The 23,715-nt window shown below is 43.4% G+C and overlaps 1 protein-coding gene across 1 annotated transcript; it reads right to left on the bottom strand.

Moving 5' to 3' along the window:
* Positions 1–231: 231 nt before the first annotated feature.
* Positions 232–23,562, bottom strand: FOXRED1 (FAD dependent oxidoreductase domain containing 1). The gene is made up of 12 exons (XM_040431567.1): positions 23,371–23,562; positions 21,506–21,726; positions 21,092–21,202; positions 20,209–20,327; positions 16,718–16,812; positions 16,537–16,638; positions 15,436–15,512; positions 15,159–15,319; positions 14,731–14,860; positions 14,530–14,634; positions 2,031–2,286; positions 232–725 (listed from the first exon to the last, which is right to left on the bottom strand). The coding sequence occupies exons 1-11, from the start codon at positions 23,510–23,512 to the stop codon at positions 2,032–2,034; spliced, it is 1,518 nt and encodes a 505-aa protein (XP_040287501.1). The 5' UTR covers positions 23,513–23,562; the 3' UTR covers positions 232–725; position 2,031.
* Between the last annotated feature and the right edge of the window lie 153 nt (positions 23,563–23,715).

Here is a 23,715-nt window from a genome sequence, read left to right as displayed (position 1 = left end):
AGTTTAATTGTTTGGAACGGCCATTTTTTTCCCTTGTCATGTGAATGTAGCCCAAGTCAGTCTTAAGACTAGGCTACATGCACATGACAGTGAAAAACGTTTTTTTTTTAGCGGCCATCACACGTCCGTTTTAAGACCAATGGTAGTCTATGGGGTTATTCACACGGCAGTTTTTTTGACGGCCAGTGAATAACAGATGTCAAAAAATAGAACATGTTCTATCGTGTCTGTTTCTCACTGACCGACAGCCCCCATACAATTGAATGGGTCTATTTTTAATGTCCGTTTCTCCGAAAGGCATCAGTGAAAAACGGACAGTGTGCATGTAGCCTAAAGGATCAGACTACATGCTGCCCATAGGAGGGAGATGGAAATGAGCTGCTAGAGGGAGAAAGAGGCATTACAAAGTTCTCTGTATTTACCACAAACCATTTCAATCTTTGTTTCCTTATAGAACATTGACATTACATTATAGTTAACAACATCTGAGGGGGGAAGTATATCGTTTTTTTTGTAGTTCCCCTTGAATTACAGGTTGCAGCATAAAATTGTTTAAATTAAAAACACATTCACAAGTCTTTTGTGAGGACTGTGTAATCTTTGAAGGTGACCTTGTTCCACCTCCATCTTTGTCTCATTTCATGGCGATTCTGACCCCAGGGTCAATTTCCAGGAGTGTCTGGGTCCTGACACAAAGGCAGCATCTACATTCTTCTGTCTCCTCTCTGGAAAAAAATAAATCTTAAACAATTCTATTAACATTGCAGCAGGTTAAAAAGCAATGCCTCCCCCCACCCCCATCCACTATGAGCTGTCATTACAGTTCCCATAGGGGTTGTCACACAACTTTCAACAAATCCCGAATGGGATTTGTGTCAGTTTCCCTCCCCACTGTGGTAGGCTGGTCTAGTTCCAATAAGGGCTCATGCACAATTTTTGGTACCAATGCACGGGCAACATTCGTGCGGATTCCGATGACGGATCCAGACCCATTCAACTTGAATGGGTCTGTGATCAGTCTGCACCGCAAAAAAAAAATAGAACATGCGGCGGGGGTTCCGTGCCTCCGTCCCGCAGCTTCCAGATTGCGGACCCATTCAAGTGAATGGGTCCGCATCCATGATGCGGTGAGCACATGGCCGGTGCCCGCATATTGCAGACCCGCTGTTTGCGGGCCTCAATAAGGGCAAGACTGGGCAACGGCTGTGTGCATGAGCCCTTAAGGATAGGAATTATATCTGCCTCAAGGCCCAGTCAGATAGGTGCTGTAAAACATGGACATGTTCCATCTGCTTAAAATGGATGAAAAGAAGGAGCCTAGAGCGAGAATTGGGCCAAAGTAGTGCAGACTACGTTTTTCTCTGCACTGACAGATGGTCCGTGCGGAAAACTGGTCATGTGAATTGGGTCATTGACTATAATGTGTCTTTGTTCAGTCCGTTCTACACTTGAACATCGCTTGTCTGAATGAGCCTTAAAAGGGGTTGCCCCACAAAAATATGGCCATACACAGTCTAAAGTTGACCAAAACAGATGATTTCAACCAAAACGATAATTCATTGGTTAAAATTTAACAACGAACGATAGTTTTAGCCGACTGATAAAAGATCATTATCGTTTGAAAAGAAATTGAACGAAAGATCTGTCTGTGAAAGAACGTTCCCAGAAAGATCTTTCACCCATCACCCAGTTTCACTGAATGCGTTTGGCTGTAACAACCAATATGGACCATGTGTATGGTCGTGTCTACAAATCAACGTTCTCCAGATGATTGTTCAACTGCTGTTCATCCATGAACCAACTTCTATCTCAAGTGTATGACCACCTTTAGTCTTTACTGTTCTGCTACCAGTCTATTCAAGAACCAGGACAGCAGGCTAATTATGAACAGAGAAATAGGTTCCTCCTACTTGTGGGAGAACATGATATGATGAGTATCCTGTGATCATCATGAGTAACCTCGCTGTGTCTGTGATGGAGTACTTGGAACAGATTCTTGGGGTTCAGAAAGGATCATTGCCCCCACTCACCTCAGACAATGTTCCTCTCTAGGACAGGTTGTTGGAATATAAAACGCTGGAAACCAAAAGAGTTGAGATCCAAGGATGTAAACTGCCCATAATTCAGTAACTCTGCCACCGCGCGCCCCACAGCCGGAGCCTGCTGCAAGCCATGGCCACTGAACCCGCATGCAAAGTACATATTCCGCGCCAGCGGGTGAGTCCCAATGATGCCGTTCTGGTCATAGGTGTTGTAGTCGTAATACCCGGCCCAGGCTGACTTCACCTGCGCAAAAGACACCATAGAGGGAATTTATTAAAAGCCTTGCACCCCAGAATTCTGGCTTCCAAAGTAGGTCACAAACTCACTCCAGACAACAGTGCTAGGTTTAAAGATGTGCTGAATTTAAAAGGGTTTTCCGAGACTTTCCTACTGATCTGTGGGGATCCAACACCCCGGACCTCAGCCGATCAGCTGTATGAGAAGGCAGCGGTGCTCCTTTTCCTAGGCAGCTCAGCCCTATTCAAGTGAGGCTGAGGGCGATACCAAGCATGGCCACTATACAATGTCAATGTACAATGTAATGTCACAAGAGCTCCACTGCCTTCTCAAACAGCTGATCGACAGGAGTCCCGGGTGTCGGACCCCCCCGCGGATCAGATACTGATGACCTATCCGCTGGATAGGTCATCAGTAAAAAATAAAAAAATCTTGGAAAACCCTTTTTTTTTTTTTTTAAATAAGCATGCGACAATGAATTTGGGACAAAACACCAAATCAAGCAAAACTGACAAAGTATTAGCCTTATGATAAATCCCTCCTCCAAGTTATTGCAGGAATTCCACAATATAACCCAAAGTGCACTCAATGTTTATAACCGGTCACCTGCCTGAAGGGCCAGTTTAGTCTAAATTAATGGAAACTTTCGCATTTTTCTAATATACTTTGGTCCACATTTAGTATTGTGGCTGTCTGGATTTTTAAGGCATATGTATGAAGCCACTGTGCCTCGCCTGGTGAGGGGTGTGGCTTAGTGGGAAAGGGGTGTGACTTAAGATGCACCAAAATTCTGACACAAAGTAAGCCAACTAATAGGTGGGAAAAAAAACCAAATGTGTCTATCTGTGCGCCACATTTATCATTCAGCCTGTGCCCCTGAGATAAATCTTTAGCCACTGCTGGAGCCCACAGAGGGTGTCTGCTCCCGATTCAGCTCCATTCCCTGGAGTTAAGCCACGTGCGGGTCCACGCCATTCAAATAGAAAAACAGTGGTGGCCGAATGAGGAGCTGAGCGGATGCAGGACGCGCTAGCTCCAGAGCCTGCAAAATTAAACACAGCTGCCCACAGCAAACTCAGCGACACCAGCATCAACCAAAGGTTGTGGGAAACCTCCTAGAGTCCTAGACCATCATCTCACCACCTGCAAATATGGGCCACACCAGGAGAAAGGGCCGAGCAAGATCGAGGCCTTCAGCAGGGCTACCGGAGGTGTCCAAGATGGCGCCCGCTCCTTACACCACGCGGCACAGGAGAAACAGCCCGACACTGCTCCCTTCCCAGCGCACCTCAGAAATACAGGGGGAAGAAGCCCCTCACCTCTAACAGGTCAGTCCACCTCTGCAGCATCATCCCCATCTAAAAAGCTCCAGCCACCAACTTCTCCCCACTATCAGAATATGCTGCAGGATGCCACTTCCTCTTAAGCCCCTTGCACACAAACGCATTTTCTTTCTGTGTTCGTTCTGGGTTTTTTTTGCAGACCGTATGCGGAACCATTCATTTCAATGGGTCCACACAAAACAAAAATACGTAAAAGGTACTCAGTGTGCATTTCCATTCCGCAAAAAAATACAACATATCTTATTGTCCACATTACGGACAAGGATAGTACTGTTCTATTAGGGGCCAGATGTTCCGTTCCGCAAAATACGGAATTCACACGGATGTCATCCTTACTTTTTGCATATCCGTTTTTTGCGGACCGTAAAATACATACGGTCGTGTGCAAGAGGCCTTCTAGTGAGGGAATCCTACCCCAGGAGAAAAATCCACAAACAATCTGCTCCCACTCATCCACCAATGATAACAACCAGTCTTTACCAGTTACAGAATCCACTTTAAGGTCTTTGCTATCTGACCTGAGACACTCCATACAGAAAGATATAACATCCGCATTTATTGCCTTGCAAAAAGATATTACCCAAATTGGAGAAAGAACGTCTCATATCGAGGATAAAATGGAAGAAACCACTAACGCCCAGAACCGGTTGGTGGACGCACATAACTATGTTGAGGATGATATATCAGCATTGAAACTCAAACTACCGGATCTTGAGGATCGTTCAAGACGCAATAATCTAAGATTCAGAGGAGTCCCGGAAACCGTTGAACCTGAAGCTATCAAGGACTTCCTTACAGATTATTTTGTTAAACTGATTCCAAATGCAGAACAAAGATCTATTAATTGATAGAGCGCACAGAATTCCTAAACCCAGAAGCGCTCCCAGAGATATCATTGCTAGGCTGCACTTCTACCATTTCAAAGAATTAATTCAGACTTCCCTGAACGCTTCAAAAACATCTTGATATTTTCCAACCTCTCAGCAGCAACGCTGAATAGACACCAGGAATTCTCCACCACTACCAAAATCCTTAGGGATCACAATATTCCATATAAATGGGGTTACCCAGTAAAACTCCTGATCTTCAAGAACGGAATAACTCACTCAATCTCTTCCCCAAGAGATACCATGAAACTACTCCAGAAATGGTCTGTGGCTATGGTAGATGAAGAAGAGGCCTCCTACCCTGGCTAGAGAATGGACCTGAAAGCCCCAAGAAAGGACTATTCCCACTTGCCTTAAAGGACATATCCTTTTCGTTATTCAAGGGTCACTAGACTGAGTTATTTACCTACACTCTTTGTTGCAGGTCTCATCGGGGATAATCTATAATATGTATTTTCTAAATCCCACCTCCATTGTTACTTGGATAAATTGGTATCCAGTTGGTTCTCTTTGAACCGGACTCTGATTTATCTACTCTGTTATAGATGGAGTTGAATTGTTTTGTTTAACCTTATCTATCTAACTCACTTTTTTTTTCCCCTTTTACTTTAACATTACCCTGTAATTCCAAAGTGACAAGTGAGCGCGATATTCTTATATTTACAGCTGCGGAGCGACTGCGTCACCCTTACGTTGTGGTGCCGCACTTGCTCTGTAGCATATTGTATTATTTACTTTGCACTACCTTCACTGGCAGCGATGGTTATCAAAATTTCTTCAAGTTAATGCTAATGGCCTAAATAGTCCTTTTAAAAGATCTCAATTATGGAAAGAAGTTAATTCCCTTAAAAGTGACGTGATTTGCATTCAATAAATCACTTGAATGAGTCTGACTTATAGACTTAACCATAAAAAATGTACCAGCTTATTTGCATCCCCTGCAGTGAAGAAAAAAAGAGGGGTAATTATTGCTGTTAAAAATATCAATTTTTTTAAATGATTCAAAGCAAGACTGACAACGGGAGATATATTATACTAGTATGTAACATCAACAATTCAATATATACCTTAGTTTCCTTGTACGCACCAAACACAAACCAACTCGCATTTATCAAAGAGGTAATAACCACCGCCCTATCAATCAATCAAGGCTCTCTAGTTTTATGTGGAGACTTTAATTTGCCTCCATCACCATCTATTGACAAGTCGAACCATACGAAATCTCAACCGTCCTTACATTTTGCACAATACCTACTGCCAGAAGATTTATATGACACTTGGAGAGTGTTACACACATCAGAACGCGATTACACTTTTGACTCATACCCCCATAAACAGTATTCTAGGATTGATTTGATAATGGTCGATAAACATTACAAAACATTTTGTCCTCTAGCATAGGTTCCATAACATGGACCAATCACACACCAATTTTATGCCTAATCTCGGAGCGATTCAACCAACTCACATACACACCCTGGCAAACCAACAATTATCATTTATCTTTACCTTCCACCCAATCCCAAAATTAATGAAGCTCTTACAGAATATTTCATGTACAATTGTACCTTAGATGTGCAACCCACCACGACTTGGTGCGCACACAAGGCTATGTACATCCATTACTAATTTAAAAGCTACGGACAAAATAAACCCTTCCCAAACTATACTAAACCAACTTAAAAATTTACATTACAAAACTATACCAGCTTTATAAAAATAACTTCAAACACAACTTAAAGGGGTTGTCAGAGTTATGAAAAAAAATAATATAGCACTGAAAATCTGATATATAACTGAGCTAAGCAAGTTTTATGCAAAAAATATATTATTTTTTTCTCATTTCCCTGGTTCTTTTCTGGCCCTTTGTTTACATGCAATAAAAACAATCTCTGCCCCTCCCCCTGCTCTGCTAAGGGAGTGGATACAAGAGCTGCCCTGAGTGACATGTCTGTCTGCTGGGAGACTCTGGATGTGTAGGACTACAAGTCTAAGCTGTATAATGACACTGCTAAGGAAGTGGATACAAGAGCTGCCCTGAGTGCTGGGAGAATCAACAGCAACTTAGTGTAGAACTACAAGTCCCAGCTGTATAATGACACTGCTAATACACACAGGATCTTCCCCCTACCTTGTGCAATGCTCTCTCTAGTATGTAATCTCCAGTGCCCAGAATGGTCTCCTCACTGCCTGCAGAGCTAGCCAGTATGTGCAGCTGAAGGGGTTAAGAATCCTAGCAGAGAGTAGACGGCAGTGAAGGAAGGGGGGGGGGGGGGGGGGGGAATAGCCAGCACAGTGACGTCTCGTTTACAGGCTTGTAAACGACCTTTATCAGAGCAGGGAGAGAAGCTGACATCACAGGTCATGTGACCCTCAGTGACATCTGAGAAACCAGGCACTGCAGATAAAGTGAGTTAATTGGAAAGCTATTACATTTGCTTAGTTAGGAACATAGAAAGAACAAAAAAATAACTTGGACAACCCCTTTAAGGAAATCTAAGGCAAAATATTACTCACAAGGAAATAGAGCGAGTACAATATTGGCCAATAAAATTAAAGCCGCCCAAAACACGAAAAAAAAATACCATTTACAACTCTCGCAAACAAAAGATCATTAACCCCCAAGGTATCTCCAACATGTTAGCGGATTATTATTTTGACTTATATAACCTCAAAGACAACAACTCAGTGCCCCAACCGACCCCAGACCTCATTAATAAATTCCTATCTAATATCTCACTGCCCAAACTGTCCCCTGATCAACTTGCGCAAATTAATAAACCAATTGAACTTGCAGAAATAACTCATATTATCAAGTCAACTAAAAATAATAAATCTCCTGGCCCAGACGGATTAACCAATGAATATTTTAAAACCTTTGAAAAAAAAATACTGTCTCCCCATCTTCTATCTACCTTTTCCCACATAATGTCCACCGAGAACATACCACCTGAAATGCTCCAGGCCACTATAGTAGCTCTTCCTAAACCAGGAAAATCTCCTGACCAACCATGGAAATTCTGACCTATTTCTCTCCTGAACGCCGATCTTAAAATGTATTCTAAACTATTGGCCAATAAACTGTCTCCCCTGATTCCTTATCTGGTCCACCATGATCAATTGGGGTTTGTTAAATCCAGTCAAACGCTAGATGGTACTAGACGCATAATAGATCTCATAAAAGATAGCAAGGGCAAATCGAGCGCCTTTTCTCCTCCTGTCTCTGGACTCGGAGTAGGCGTTCGATCGAGTGCATTGGTGGTACTTGGAGGCAGTACTATCGAAGTTTGGAATACTGGGACGATTTTCCAAAGCTATAGGCGCACTCTACTCAAAACCCTCAGCTAAAGTCTTTATAAATGGAATGTTATACAACCAGTTCCCAATTAATAACGGAACAAGACAGGGGTGCCCCCCTCTCTATTATTTTTGCACTAATAATTGAACCTTTAGCAGAATGTATTAGGGCTCATCCACAGGTTACGTGTATAAAAATTGGCGATACAAATCACAAGATTGGACTGTCTGCCGATGATATTATATTGGCACTTACCAACCCAACAGTGTCCCTACCCATTGTGATGCAAATCTTAAAGTCTCAGTTCAGTTTCCTATTACAGTCTGATTGTAGCCAAATGCCAGGTCCTTAATCTTGGCCTAAAAGATTCAGACCTCACTTCATTGAAAGCCAATTTTCCTTTTAAATGGAACTCCGAATAGATTACATATTTAGGAATCCAACTAACCCCATCAACCGCCAATCTCCTTCCAGTAAACCTAAGAACTCTAAAGGAAAAAAATTAGAAAAGGACCTGAATAAAATTAAAAAACATGAAATCTCGTGGATGGGAAGGATCTCAGCCCTAAAAAGGTTTATTATTCCACAAATCTTTTATCTATTCTGCAACTTGCCAATCTCTATCCCTATAACACATTTAGAAGAAATCCAAAAGATCACTTCTTAATTACATATGGCAGGATAAAAGACCAGGAGTCCAAGCAGATACACTCTATTTGCCTATTTCAAAGAGGGGTTTGGGTTGTCCATCCATTATTAGATACCTATAGGGCTTGTATTTTTGAGCAATTGATATTTAAGTGGTTAAACTATCCCAACAAAACACTAGATCTCTATTGAGAACTACCTAATGGTGTGACTGAACCTCATGTATTCTACTCCAGATCCCTACAGAAGAACCCCTGTGCTCTTGAGGTTCCCCTACAATCCAAGCTGCACTTGAAATATGGACCTTAATGTCAACTAAATTAAGCTTTATCAACATCTCTGTGGCGAAACCAACCTCGCCACTGGGTTTTGGAGGGGCCTGGCTACTAGCCTCTTGCCCCAGGATTATGGGCCCTCTCATCAGCCAGGCCTCATTTGTTCACAAAGGACTTGGACTAACTTGAACTCCTGGTCGAATTCGTGCCATTTTGGGATGTTAAATGTCTGTGTATTGAAAAGGGTGGGACATTGTATACGTTGAGTAGGGAGGTCTGTTCCATTGTCTCTCTGTGTGTATTGGCGATGTCCTTTGTCCTGAGAGATAATTGAATTACTTCTCGGTTGTCTCCAGGACAGAGGATATTGTGTATTCGCCTGCCTGTGATGATTGCATCAACCCAGTGTGAGGTAATTCTATCACGGGCAGAGGGGAGGATTTTGTGTGTGAGTGTCTGAGTGTATTGTAACTGGTTATTGGCTGTTTTTACAAAACCCTGTGGGTGGTAACCTTGTTGGAAGATGTGTATAAAATGCTTGTGTGTTAAAATAAAAAGGGAGTTCCTGTTTTTATACCTTCATGAAGTTTTGGCTCATGTTTGGGGAATAGGATAACTACACTCTTGGGGATTGCTATATCACAATACTCCCCTGAGTATAAGCTCTTGTAAGAGCTTGTTCATGGTTCCTGCTCTCTGCATTTAGGAGAGGTTCACCCACTGGAGCCTGGTCGTAGGTCCAGGGTGGGTAGGAGACGGCGAGACCTCCACCAAGCTTCGGCGGTTCGTGGGGTCTGCAGTGCTGACGGTGTCAAGTGGAGTGCTTGGAGTCCTCTGGAAGCACTAGGAGCATCTATCGACGGAGGTACCCAGTCGGGGTGCTAGGCGCTCCGTTACAATCTCCCTTTCCGAAATCCCTTTGGCGGTCGTGGGGAAATGCATCCCAGATTTGAACATTCATAATTGGACTGACCTGGGAATCGAAAAACTTGGAGACCTTTTTACCAATGATACTTTGAACTCTTTTACAGACTTATGCCTGAGATTCAAAATTCCTCATAGGTAATTCTTTAATTATTTTCAGTTGACTTGATAATATGAGTTATTTCTGCAAGTTCAATTGGTTTATTAATTTGCGCAAGTTGATCAGGGGACAGTTTGGGCAGTGAGATTTCAGATAGGAATTTATTAATGAGGTTTGGGGTCGGTTGGGGCACTGAGTTGTTGTCTTTGAGGTTATATAAGTCAAAGTAATAGTCGCTCCTATTATCACGAGTTGACGGCATTCTGAGGACATCCAATCCACCTCACTTCTTTTGCCCTATCTCACAAGAACGCTAGCGAGACACCAAGAACCGCCTATTGGCCATATGTACCTGACCTACTCTGCATTCAGGTAAGCGATCTTAAAACGTGGGACGCCACGAAATCTGCTATACATTCCACAGATTATGGACTGTATTAACTAACTATTGGAAAGGATGGTCTGTTGACTACTGCATGTTGATAATTGGAGTATTAACCGAATTAACTGCATTTTAGCTGATCCCCTCACTACTTAATAACCAGCTACATTATATTGGGAATAAACCGTATGCTGCAAATAATAACCACTATATTGTTCTACGGACCAATCATCATACTAATATTAAGTGGATGACTTTATCAGGAAATAGGAATAACTGTTTAACAAGAACAGCAATTGCACAAAGGACTGCTTTGATGCATAAGACATATACTCATGCCGGATATGCCTTATATATAGCTACAACTCCCTCGGATTTTTAATTGATTTCAATTTTATTTTGCTTTTTCTATTCCTAAATTTTTATATGTAATGCTGAATTTTATCTTTATAGAGTTACTCATAGCTAAAAAAACAAAAAACAAAAAAACAAAGAGAAACCGCTGAGGTTTCTGCCGCTGAATACGAGGCCGATTTTACCTTTGCCTAGCCCTTAGACAGGATTAGTAAATCTGCCCCATCTATGTTTTTTTTTTTTTTTTTTTTATAGACTATTTTTTTATATTCCAGACGAAAAATAAGAGTAACAACATACATCAGACTCGCAGGTCTCAAGACTAGTGCCATCGGAGTTTCATAGACAGTAAATTATTAAAGTGCTACAGGAGTCTACTTCATGACAGTGGAAAATATCAGAGTACAACACCCCACATTGTATTGTTTCGCATCCGAAGCTCCAGGGTTAAGACCACATTCACACTCACAATCACACCCACCACAGCGCTGCAGCCCCCCCCCCCCCCCCCGCCCCCCAGGGAAGGAAAGATTTGTCGGCCGAACCACCCATATGCATCACTATCTATGTAAGAGTATGGAGGAGACCCGTCCTTATAACATAACACTGCAGTCTTCTTTTCATATTAATAATAATAATAATAATAAGCCCACTGCTCACCACATTTCTCCTCTCCTGTAGGTAATATTTTTACTCATGCTATTTCAGGCGCTGGCCTCGCTTGTAGCCCCAAATTTTCTCAAATTTCCCTGCGTTGCCTCTCGCCATAAACGTTTGTTTATACATCGGCAAAGCCGCATCTATAATTTGGATCCACTTTTGTACCGACGGAGGTTTCCAGTTCAGTAAAATGACCTTCCTGGCGTAGAACATTAAGGGCTGTTTCACACGAGCGAGTCCATTGCGGGAATCACGCTCCGTGTGTGAGTGTGATCCTCCGCTCTGGACTTGCAGGAGCGCACGGCGTTATCATGATTCATAATGCTATGTGTCTCTACATGGCCTTTTTTCCACAGAATCATAGTGACATAAAGCTGTCAGTACGATTCTGTAGAAATAAGGCCACGCAGAGGCACATAGCATTATAAATCATGATAATGCCGTGCTCCTCCAAGTCCAGAGCGGAGGATCACACTCACACACGGAGCGCGATTCCCGCAATGGACTCGCTCGTGTGAAACAGCCCTAAGAGTCTATACAGCATCCTAGCATGCTTAGTTTGGATCAGATCATTCACTAGTCCCAATAAGCTATTCTCTGGGGAGCATACTGCTGGTAACCCTAATTTCTCATTAAGAAATTTGTGAATTCCTGACCATAACTGTGCTATCACTGGACAACTCCATATCATGTGAATCAGGGTTCCCCTTTCTGCGCCACATCTAGAGCATTGAGGAGTATCCAATCTACGCATACGATTTAGCCTAACTGGAGTCAAGAATGTGCGATGCAGCCATTTTGCCTGTATTAATTGGCCCCTTGCCCTGATTACCAAGTGCCTCCAAGTGTGCATTAGTTCTTTCTCGTGCCTATCCTCCAATTGCAGAACATCCACCTTGCCAAAGATTTAGATAAGGGGGATGAGGCCTGCGAGATCAGTTCCGCATAGAAGGAAGATACTGGTTTACACAACTCTCTCAATCTAGCAACCTTTTTAATGGAACTATATTCTAGCTTAATGGGATCCTTACCAAATTGTTTAGTACATGCATGTCTAAGTTGGAAGTATCTAAACAAACTAGATTTGGGGATCTGAAATTCTTCCCTGAAGTCTCTAAATGTCTTGAAGTTTCCCTCTACGTATAGTTGGGTAGCGTACTTCACCCCATGTTGCGGCCAGAACTCAAACTCCTGCAGCTTATACAATTCCTGTAGTCCTTGATTACGCCACAACGGCGTCACCGGGGACAACTCCCCTCTGTCTTCCCCATTCTTGTTCACCCACACAGTTTTCCTCCAAATAGTCAACACCGCCAACATATTGGAGGTAAGACATCTAACTGGGTATTTACCCTCCCTATATATGAAGTTTGTTAAAGCTTCATATGACCCCAACAATGCAGCCTCCAGAACAGTCGCTGGATTATTGGCGTCTGCTCTGATCCACCAACTGGCATATGTCAGCTGAACTGCTTGGTAGTACTTGTACATATCAGGGAGAGCCAAACCACCCCTGACATGAGACGCATTCAGCGTATCTCTAGCAATTCTGGGCTGTGTATTGGGCCATAGGAAGGGAGTCAGTAATTTATCAATCTCCTCAAAATGGGATTTCTTTAAAAGCTCCGGCGCCGCCATATACATATATAGTAATTTTGATAACAAGGCCATTTTGAAGAGATTTATCCGCTCCACCAGGGAAAGAGGAAGGGCTACCCAAGCCTTTAATTTTTGCGTAATATATTCCATAGTCGGAAGCAGATTGAGAGAGGTGAACTGTTTAGGCTCTTTATGTACTATGACTCCCAAATATTTGAACTTATCAACCAAAGAGTTTTGACCTTGCCGATACTCTCGTATTCTCGGTTTCATCCACCAAATACAACACCGATTTGGCCCAATTAATTTTAAGTCCTGATTACCACCCGTATTCATCTACCACTTCTAGGAGTGTATCTAGTGATTTCTCCGTATCTCCCAAATATACCAACATATCATCGGCGTAAAGTGATAATTTTTCTGTGATGCCCGCTATATTCCAACCCTCTATCCCTGGGCTGAGTTTTATCAAAATAGATATTGGTTCCATCACCAGAGCGAAGAGTAACGGCGACAGTGGGCACCCTTGTCTGGTCCCTCTGCGTAAATGAAAGGGCCTGGATAGCGTCCCGTTCACACGCACTCTCGCCAAAGGGTCCGCATATAACAGATGCAGCCATTTCATTGGAGTTCTTTGGGAACCCAAACTTTGCTAATACTTCCCATAGAAATTGCCACTCAACAGAATCAAATGCTTTTTCATTGTCTAAAGACACTATCGCCCTATCTCCCACATTGTCATGTTGAACCTGCAGGTTGGTATAAAGTCTCCCGAGATTTGTATCAGTTGACTTCCCAGGCATGAAACCGGACTGGTCTGGGCCCACCAAGGAAAGAATAATCCCTGACAGACGCGATGCCAGGACCTTCGCCAGTATCTTAGCGTCTAGATCTATGAGGCCCCATCTATGTTTCAGTTCCTCACCATTTGCAGGATCTCTACTTTCTGTCAGTGAAGAAAAACAAACAAACATTCTTACAGCTCATGCACATGACTGTGTTTGGTCCGCATCTGATCAGCATTTTTTGCAAGTTGGATGCGGACCCATTCCTTCAGCGGGGCCGCAAAAGGGTGTGCTGTCCACATCTACAAATCCGTTCCATGGCCCCGCAAAAAAAATAGAACATGTCCTGTTCTTGTCCATTTTATGGACAAGGATAGGACTGCTGTATAGATGGCAGCACATTCCGTTCTGCAAAATGCACACAGGCAGCAACCGTAATTTGCGGATCCGCAATTTGCAGACCATAAAAACTGCAATGGCCATGTGCATGAGCCCCTAGTCTGGAGTCCAAACGATTTAGCTGACAGAAGATTTGTTCAGAGTGGACAGCATTGTAGCAAGCCAATCAGCTGTAAGAATATTACTTCTTCGTGTGTTTTCAGCCTCTGGAAGTGAACGGAATGTTCCCATTCACTGACAGCAAGCAAAAATCTTGAAAATGTGGATGAAGTGAAATCAAAAGTATATTAGGAAATTTCTGTACTTTTCATTATACAAGAAGTAATAGGGGGATTTGTGAGCAATGAATATTCTAAATACAGATATGTTTTAGGTTGGTGTCACCCACAGCTTTTGGGGCAGATTTTTGAGCCAAGCCAGAAGTGGGTCAGAAGGGAACGAGAAATATAAAGGGAGGACATACGTTTCTCCTTCCTGCTGGATCCACTTCTGTCTCAAAAACTGCCACTGAAGCCGAGCATGACATCAACCTTATGGTGATGATAGAATACCATCAAAGCATTATGAAGGCTCTCGTCAGCTACCAAGCACATACCTTTAAGGACTGAAATACTGGTACTCTGTCTGCCAAGAGCGGCCAAACCTTCTGCTGGAAATAGTCGTGGTCCACATCCAGATTACTGTGGTCTGGCTCCTCCTCCTGCGCAGAAGGAAGTGACAGAAGAAACCGGTCTTCCTAGCGTTTACTAAAAAGTCTGCATTGCTGCCCGTTTGTTTGCATGCGGCCACCAGTTACCTCTGGAGGAGAGAGGCCTCCAATGTAGTTTCCTCCCAACCCCTCTCTTCTAAAGTAGGCCCCTGAGCTGTCAATCAGCATCGGGCAGTCCAGGCCGGGACCATTGGGGCAGTGAAACATGTAGATGTATCTGGAAGAGAAGTCACACGATCACCACATATGCATCGCCGTGTTACCACACAGTGATCCCTACAACCTCCAGCCCATCGTTAAAGGGCTTCTCCAGCTTTTAATATTGACGACCTATCCTCAGGCACCCCCGCCAATCAGCTGTATGAAGGGAAGGCGCGTGCCATCTCCTGTCTCTTTTCCTGCTCACCATAGACATAGCAGCAAGAGAGACGGCACGCGCGCGTGGTGCAAAGTTATTGCATAAATCCATAAGGAGAGGGTAATATGTTGTATTTCTGCAAATTCATGGCCGATACCTTTTTCTAGGCTCTACTGGAAGCTTGACATCTTCATAGGTGCTCGGGTCTCCGCAGCCGATCCCAACCATTTCCGCCACCTTTGAAGACCAGGCCCCGGCAGCATTGACGACCGCCATACAATCCACGGGCTGGTTCTCCAAACTGTTCTGTGTTTGTACCTAGAATGAAAAATATAAGAATATGCATTGTAGAGAAAAAAACAAAAAACAAAACAACTAAACTGTAAAAATATCAGGAATTAAACTATATATTGGTCAATCCCAAATATACTCACAATGACCTGCTTGATTACTTTGAAGTTCACCGGATTACCCTCTGCGGTCAGCATTTCTTGCATGACGTAGTTGAACCCTACAGACCGGAAATGTTATTAAAAGACGCAGCATATCATATTGAACAATGCAGAGTGACCACCTAGTGGTCATGCATGTTATTGCATCTACTTAAACAATATTTTACTTTTTGGTTATGTTCACATGACAGATTTTTGGTGCAGATTTTGCTCCAAATATCCAAAGCCACACCAAAAATGGATGCAGTGGAGAATCCACATGTTAGTTTTGACTGAGCTTTTTTATTCTGCTTGCGGTTTTTCAAACTACACCATGGAGAAAAAGAAAAGTGTCCTGTCCATTCTTGATGTGGAATCCATGCAAAGAATTCCCACTGAAAATGAGCAGGAATGTAAATCCCCACCAAAACCGCATCAAAAAGCATGTTAAAAAACACGTCAGGAGAAGAAAAAAAAAAAAAAAAAAAAAAAAAAAAAAGGGGTTCCGCATCAAGTTTCTTCCAGCACAGAAAAAACTCAGTGTGAACATGCCCTTAAAGGGGTTGTCTAACTTCAGTAAGTGGAATTTATCATGTAGAGAAAGTTAATACAAGCAACTTACTAATTAATATACTGTTATTATCCATATTGCCTCCTTTGATGGCTGGATTCATTTTTCCATCACATTATACACCGCTCGTTTCCATGGTCACGACCACCCTGCAATCCATCAGTGGTGGTCGTGCTTGCACACTATAGGATAAAGCACTAGCCTATGTGCAGTGCCATGGTCCCGGCCAGAGAGGCTGGCGCTTTTGCCTATAGTGTGCAAGCACGACCACCACTGCTGGATTGCAGGGTTGTCTGTAACCATGGAAACAAGCGGTGTATAATGTGATGGAAAAATGAATCCAGCCAGCAAAGGAAGCAATATGGATTATAACAATATATTAGTAAATTGCTTGTATTAACTTTCTCTACATGATAAATGCCACTTACTGAAGTGAGACAACCCCTTTAAGGTAATTTCGATGCAACATATTAGGTGAAAATATGTAGATTTAAAAACAAGCAAAAGAGTTGCTGTGTAAACTGGGCACTTACCTGTCACCTCTCCATGGCAATGCACGACGCCCATGGACAGAGCTTTACGCCGTAACGCAGTGAGCAGTAGCCAGGGATCGAACCAGCCCTCGTTCTCCAGGCCTGAAAACCAGATACAGAGAAAACCACAGTAATTCCTTTAATCCAGAATCCAATAGTTCACCACCGAGCAGAATCTCACCATAAGAGGCCAGCGCTACCTCCTGTGTATTGATCCATGGAAACTTCTTCTTCAGCAGGTCCGGGGAAAGTAACATCACTTTGGCTCCCTGTTCCCTGGGTTGTAAGAAAATAACACAAAAAGAGTCACCAAGACAATAACCTGACTGATATGCCATTTGTATGTTAGGCTGCGTTTACATCACGTTTTTCCCATCCGTTTAACGCAAAAAACGTACAGGTTAAATGGATGCTTTAGACTGATGTCATACAGTGGCAACCGTTTACCAGAGAGTTCCATTGTGTATATTATATATATACAATTTTTTTTTTTACCTGTGCAGGATACAAGAATGTGGTGTGCTGCGTTTTTGTATCTTTTTTTTCTAACGTATACATCAAACGGAGGCTTAAAACGTGATGTAAACCCTCCCTTACTGACGATTATCAAGTATTGAAAAATTCTGGGATTCCATACAGTTGTGTTCAAAATAACAGCAGTGTGTTTAAAAGAGCGAATAAAGCTCAAAATCCTTCTAATAGCTTCTATTTCCATACACACAAATGCATTGGGAACACTACAGATTATATTCCAAATCAAAACATGAAGAAAAATATCAAATTTGTGTTCCTCTAAAAAAAATTAAGAAAAGTGAATATTAGACTGTTCAAAAAAATAGCAGTGTTTGTATTCTTCTTTACAAACTCAAACATTCACTATATAAACTGAAAAATGTTTGAAGATTTTGCTTTCCTTTGAATCACTAATATTTAGTTGTATAACCAGTGTTTCTGAGAACTAGTGTATAAACATCTGTGTTGTATGGAGTCAACCAACTTCTGGCCCCTGTGAACAGGTATTCCAGCCCAGGATGATTGGACTACGTTCCACAGATCTTCTCTATTTCTTGGTTTTGCCTCAGAAACTGCATTTTGATGTCACCCACAAGTTTTCTATTGGATTAAGATCCGGGGATTGGGCTGGCCACTCCATAACGTCAATCTTGTTGGTCTGGAACCAAGATGTTGCATGTTTACTGGTGTGTTTGGGGTCGTTGTCTTGTTGGAACACCCATTTCAAGGGCATTTCCTCTTCAGCATAAGGCAGCATGACCTCTTCAAGTCTTCTGATGTATTCAAACTGATCCATGATCCCTGGTATGCGATAAATAGGCCCAACACCGTAGTATGAGGAACATCCCCATATCATGATGTACTGTACTGTGGCTTGAATTCAGTGTTTGGGGGTCGTCTGACAAACTGTCTCCGGCCACTAGACCCTAAAAGAACAATCTTACTTTCATCAGTCCACAAAATGTCTCTTCAGGCCAGTCAATGTGCTCTTTGGCAAATTGTAACCTCTTCAGCACAAGTCTTTTTTTCAACAGTGGGACTTTGCGGGGGCTTCTTGCAGATAGCTTGGCTTCACATAGGCGTCTTCTAATTGTAACAGTAATCACAGGTAACTTTAGACCTTCTTTGATCTTCCTGGAGCTGATTGCTGGCTGAGTCCTTGCCATTTTGGCTATTCTTCTATTCATTCGAATGGTAGTTTTCACTTTCTTCCATGTCTTTCAGGTTTTGGTTGCCATTTTAAAGCATTTGCGATCATTTTAGCTGAGCAGCCTATCATTTTCTGCACTTCTTTATATGTTTTCCCCTCTCCAATCAACTTTTTATTCAAGGTACGCTGTTCTTCTGAACAATGTCCGGAACAACCAATTTTTCGCAGAATTTCAGAGAGAAATGCACTGTAACCAGCATGTACAACATTTGCTGCCTTCCTTAAAAAAGGGCAATCATTGCCACCTGTTTTTCAAAGAATGAATGACCTCACTCATTAAACTCCACACTGCTATTATTTTGAACATACCCCTTTCAATTAGTGATTCAATTACACAGAATCAGCAGCATGCATGTCATGACTGTTGGGTTTCTATTACTCTACTACACCTGCTAGTAAATTATTTGCCATGTAGAAATAGAATTTCTACCAAAAACAGTGATTGATCAGGTTAGTGATGTCTGACTGCTATTATTTTGAACACAACTGTATGCCCATCTGTGACAACTCACCTGGCTGCCAGTACAGCTCCCATTGGTTGGTCACTCATCTTTCCTAGAATTCTGGATAGCTAACGAGCCTTGATATGCAGATATAATAGGGAGATGTATAACATGGTAGGTCTGCTATTCATCATGTGGGAAAGCTGGGTGCCAACGCCCACAACTGCAGTAAGAGCATCCACTGACGGGATGATTCTTATGCCTCATTCACACGTCAGTGATTTCCATCAGTGATTTTGAGCCAAAATCAGGTGCAGCTCTAAACAGGCGCAGATCCTTCCCTTATACCTTATGTCTGTGGAGGCTCCAATCCTGGTTTTGGCTCACAATCACTGATGGAAATCACTGATCAAACACTGACGTGTAAATGAGGCTTTACTTATTGCACAAGACAAGGCACCTTGTCCCGGGGATTATACTGTCTCCACAGAAGTGTTAATAAGTAGGACAACAATTATAACCCAGAGCCGCTCGAACCCTGACCAAGGCCTCAGATTGTTTGGCCTGTACCCAGTGCCCTCACATGACCTACCAGCTGGGGGAAAGACAGGAATGAACGATGACCTGTAAGTGTCCACAAGGATGGCTTCACAGAGCAAAGTTCACCACTGCTTTTATAGAGGTTGCCTCCAGCTTTCTGCGGACCCTACCACTGCTTCTCTCCTACTGTCCTGCCATGGTATACCATCAAAATACTGTATGCTAAAGAGAATCCAAACTGCGGGCCACCTGCACTGACACACTGTACCAAACTACCGTACAGGAGAGAGATTTGTCTTGCTGGTCTTTTTAGCTCAGAGGATTGTCTAGACTGGATAGAATTGTAACAAACATTCACCTGTGAGAAGTATTAGGTCAGGACAGATTTTCAACCTGCTTATGTAAACACAAAAAGGTTTCCATTCACTGACAGCAGAACTTTGCATTATACCATGATTAAAAAGGGGTTATGCAAAAATGGGGGGATGGGGGGGGGGGGGGGGGGGGGGGGGAAAGAGACTCGGCAAACACCCCCACTTGGCTGGACCTGTAAAGCAAAGTTGACACCTGCTTTTTGCTCCTTCTCCAGGCCCGAGATGCTCTGCTGGGCTCCCTCAAGGTCAACCTCTGGCTTGAAATCATCTCAACCAATCACTGGCTGCGGTCGAGACCTGATCCCCCCCCCCCCCCCCCTGCGTCATGTGACCTTTTGTCATGAAGTAAGGGGAGGCGATCACCGCTGTGGCCAGTGGTTGTCCGAGGCGATGTCAAACCAGATGTTGACATGAAGGGAGCCCAACGGAGCATCGCGGGCCTGGAGAAGAAGGAGCAGGAAGCAGTAAGTCATCTTTGCTTTACAGGTCAGGCCCCCCCCCCCCCCCACATTTTCTCACAACCCCTTTAAGACATATTTGCAGAATACTGCTTCATCTCCATTAAAGCTGGTAACCAGGAACATCTCCATACCTCTGGATTCTGTAATTGTCCTCCAGGATCTCAGCTCCTTTCTCACTGGACAGGAAGAGGTAGCCAGAGGGGTTGAACTGAATGTCAACGGGATCTTCATTCATAATGCCCAAGTACTCCTGTAATAAGACACACGGGGCACTTACCTAGACTTTACACCACTAAAAGGGATCCCTTTGTTACAATTCTGTTGACTTTTACTAGAAACAGTCAGCACGCGTGTGGACAGACGCACTCCAAACAGCTTAGGCTACTTTCACACTGGCGTTTTGGCTTTCCGTTGGCGAGATCCGTTCAGGGCTCTCACAAGCGGTCCAAAAAGGATCAGTTTTGCCCTAATGCATTCTGAATAGAAAAGGATCCGCTCAGAATGCATCAGTTTGCCTCCGTTCCGTCTCCATTCCGCTCTGGAGGCGGACACTAAAACGCTGCTTGCAGCGTTTTTATGTCCGTCCTGAAATGAGGAGCAAGACGGATCTGTCCTGACACACAATGTAAGTCAATGGGGACGAATCCATTTTCTCTGACACAATAGAAAACGGATCTGTCTCCCATTGACTTTCAATGGCGTTCATGACCGATCCGTCTTGGCTATAGAAGACATAACACAACCGGATCCGTTCATGACTGATGCATGCAGTTGAATTATTGTAATTGAAGCGTTTTTTTTTTTTGCAGATCCATGATGGATCCGCAAAAAACGCTAGTGTGAAAGTAGCCTTAGCTGCACTCCAATAGTACAGGGGGCAGCATCAATCACTCTGACGCACATTTAGACTGTCTGATCTAAGTTCAAACTGTCCAATTCTTAGACAGCATTAGGACACCTGCCCCAAGGTGTCCCTCACTTTACAATCCGATAGCTCATTAACTGGCGTCTTACATTGATATTGCGCAGGAAATGTGCTCCAAACAGTGACATCTGGATGTTTTCTGGCCGGGAGAATTGCTGCCGGATGCCGCCTGCTGAGAGGACAGTGGAGGCTTGGGAGTACTACAAGACGAGAATAAAAGAGGGCATTAATAACGTTACCTGGAATGCTCACAGTAGCATATACAGACAGCCAAACAGAGGGAGTTGAACGCCATCTTAGCTTTTTTTTTTTTTTTTTTTTTTTTTTTTTTAGAATAACAAGGCATCTATTCAGGTAAAGCGATAAATTAGACAAATGCTTGCAGGACAACTCCCTAACATAATAGTCAAAGGGTCTCCAAATAGTGCGCCGTCACCGATAACGTAGCTGCCATGTATGAGCCAGTCCACTCTGATAACCCTTAACTTAGACGTAAAACTCACGGTCGGGTCTCGCTCAACCACCAGGACTTTGTACGCCTTCTTCTTGGTCTGCATTTTCTTCAGCCAATAGGCAACTGACCAGCCCATGATTCCACCCCCGACGATGACGATGTCTGCGTGTTCCGGAGGTAGATGGTCCATAGATTTGAACGGGTACCAGCCACTGCCCGGCAGAGCCTCCTTCACCTTCTCATGGATCTTGTTTATTTCATTAGACATACCTAGGGAGAATAGCGAATTTACAGAGGTGAAAAATAAAATACAATCAGAGACGATTGACAAAGATCGGACTGCACTAGGCCATCAATATCTGATCGGGGGGTCAGACACACCGCACCCCCACAAAGAACTGTTTCAGTGGGAGCAGGTCTGCACTAACTAGCTTCATCCCCTCCACAATGGGTGGAGCCGTGTATGTCTGACTACACTGCAACAGCTGATTGGCGGTGGTGCAGGGTGTCAGACCCCAACAATCACATATTGATGGTCTATCCTGAGGACTGGTCATCAGTAACAAAATCCTGGACTACCCCTATAAAATCAGCAGAACAAGCTAACCAAGCCGAATGGAGCAAGCGATGTAAAAATGACAAAAGTTAATTGTTTTTACAACTTTTTAAAGTCTCCAGATGGAGTCTTCATGTATCTGCCAGACATCCAAAAGCCAGGGAATTGCTATATAAAACAACTAATGAGATCATTTGAAATTTCAGGAGAAAAGTCAAAGGGCATCTGCCAGCAGATTTGTACCTATGACACTGGCTGACCTGTTGTATGTGCACTTGGCAGCTGAAGACATCTGTGTTGGTCCCATGTTCATATGTGCCTGCATTGCTGAGAAAAATGTAGTTATAATATATGCAAATGAGCCTCTAGGAGCAACGGGGGTGTTGCCGTTACTCCTAGAGGCTTTGCCTTCTCAGCAACTGCCAGGCCGTCTGCACTTTGACTGGGACAGACGTAATCACATTTACACTGCCTGGCTCTATTAAAGTGCAGAGGGTGCTATAGTTACAGAGAGAGCTGAGCCTCTAGGTGCAATGACAACACCCCTGTTGCTCCTAGAGGCTCATTTGCATATATTAAATGCGGGCACATATGAACATGGGACCAACACAGATGTCTTCAGCTGCCAAGTCCACATACAACCGGTCAGCCAGTTTCATGGGTACAAATCTGCTGACAGATGCCCTTTAGAGTTAATAATGACACAAATATAAGAGCAGATAAACAGAATTCATAATGGATTTAAACATTAACTTTTTATAATCAAACGATAACCAGAGATAACTTGTGCGCAGTCATCTAGGTCTGTGGTGTCAGCAGCAGTAATGGCTCTTTGTACCGCATACAGTTATTGCGAACCAGAAATACTGAAACGTCTTGTATCGCATGTTCATCATTTTAGGAAACATCACTCATTATATCCATTTCTGGAAAAGCTGGGTGACAGCTCTGACACGAAAGGCTTTTTCCTACATGTGCAGAAATACATATAGTCTCTGCAGAACGACGCAGATCATGGGGTCTATGGGCTGGGAAAGCGCTGACAACCCAGGAGGCTGCATTTGTTGTCACCCAGCTTTCCCAGGATCAGATGTAATGAATGGCTGAACAGAGTAGAACACATCCTCCTGGGCTGTGACAGTATAGCAGGACGGGGCCAGGCTCTTCTAAATGTCTCCTGGGGGCATAAGGTGACGTAAGGTTATGGGGGGTGTTCAGAGTGACCACCATTATATTACATAGAAGATCACACAAGAACCTGTAACAAGCATGGCTTATATGCACCAATATCACTGGATTCTATACATCAGTGATATGACCCTCATAGATGCATAACGTGATTGTGGGGGGGCACTTACCTTTGGTGAAGTCATCCTGCTTTAGTAAAGCTGTGGAGGTCATGAAGCTCTTGTGTGTCCATGCTGTGGCCCCCAGCACAGGGCCCCCCCGCGCCAGCAGCAGCAGCCAAGACCCCTTCCTGCACAACCTGCCCACACTCATAGCAAGCCTAAAGTATCCGTCCACAGCTCTGCTCCAGCAGATAGAGGACTTTCACAATGCGTCATCCGTGACATCATCACAGGGCGACCAATAGACAGCCAATCAAAGCGGCGGGGTGCACATTTCACAGGCCCCGCTAGAGGGCGCGCTGCGCTGTCAAATTGTACGACTCAAGTGATGGTAATGCCAAGTTTTAGTAACAT

Source organism: Bufo bufo, chromosome 1 (assembly GCF_905171765.1).
Source record: "Bufo bufo chromosome 1, aBufBuf1.1, whole genome shotgun sequence".
Lineage (NCBI taxonomy): Eukaryota > Metazoa > Chordata > Amphibia > Anura > Bufonidae > Bufo > Bufo bufo.
This window is presented reverse-complemented; position numbering and strand designations above follow the sequence as displayed.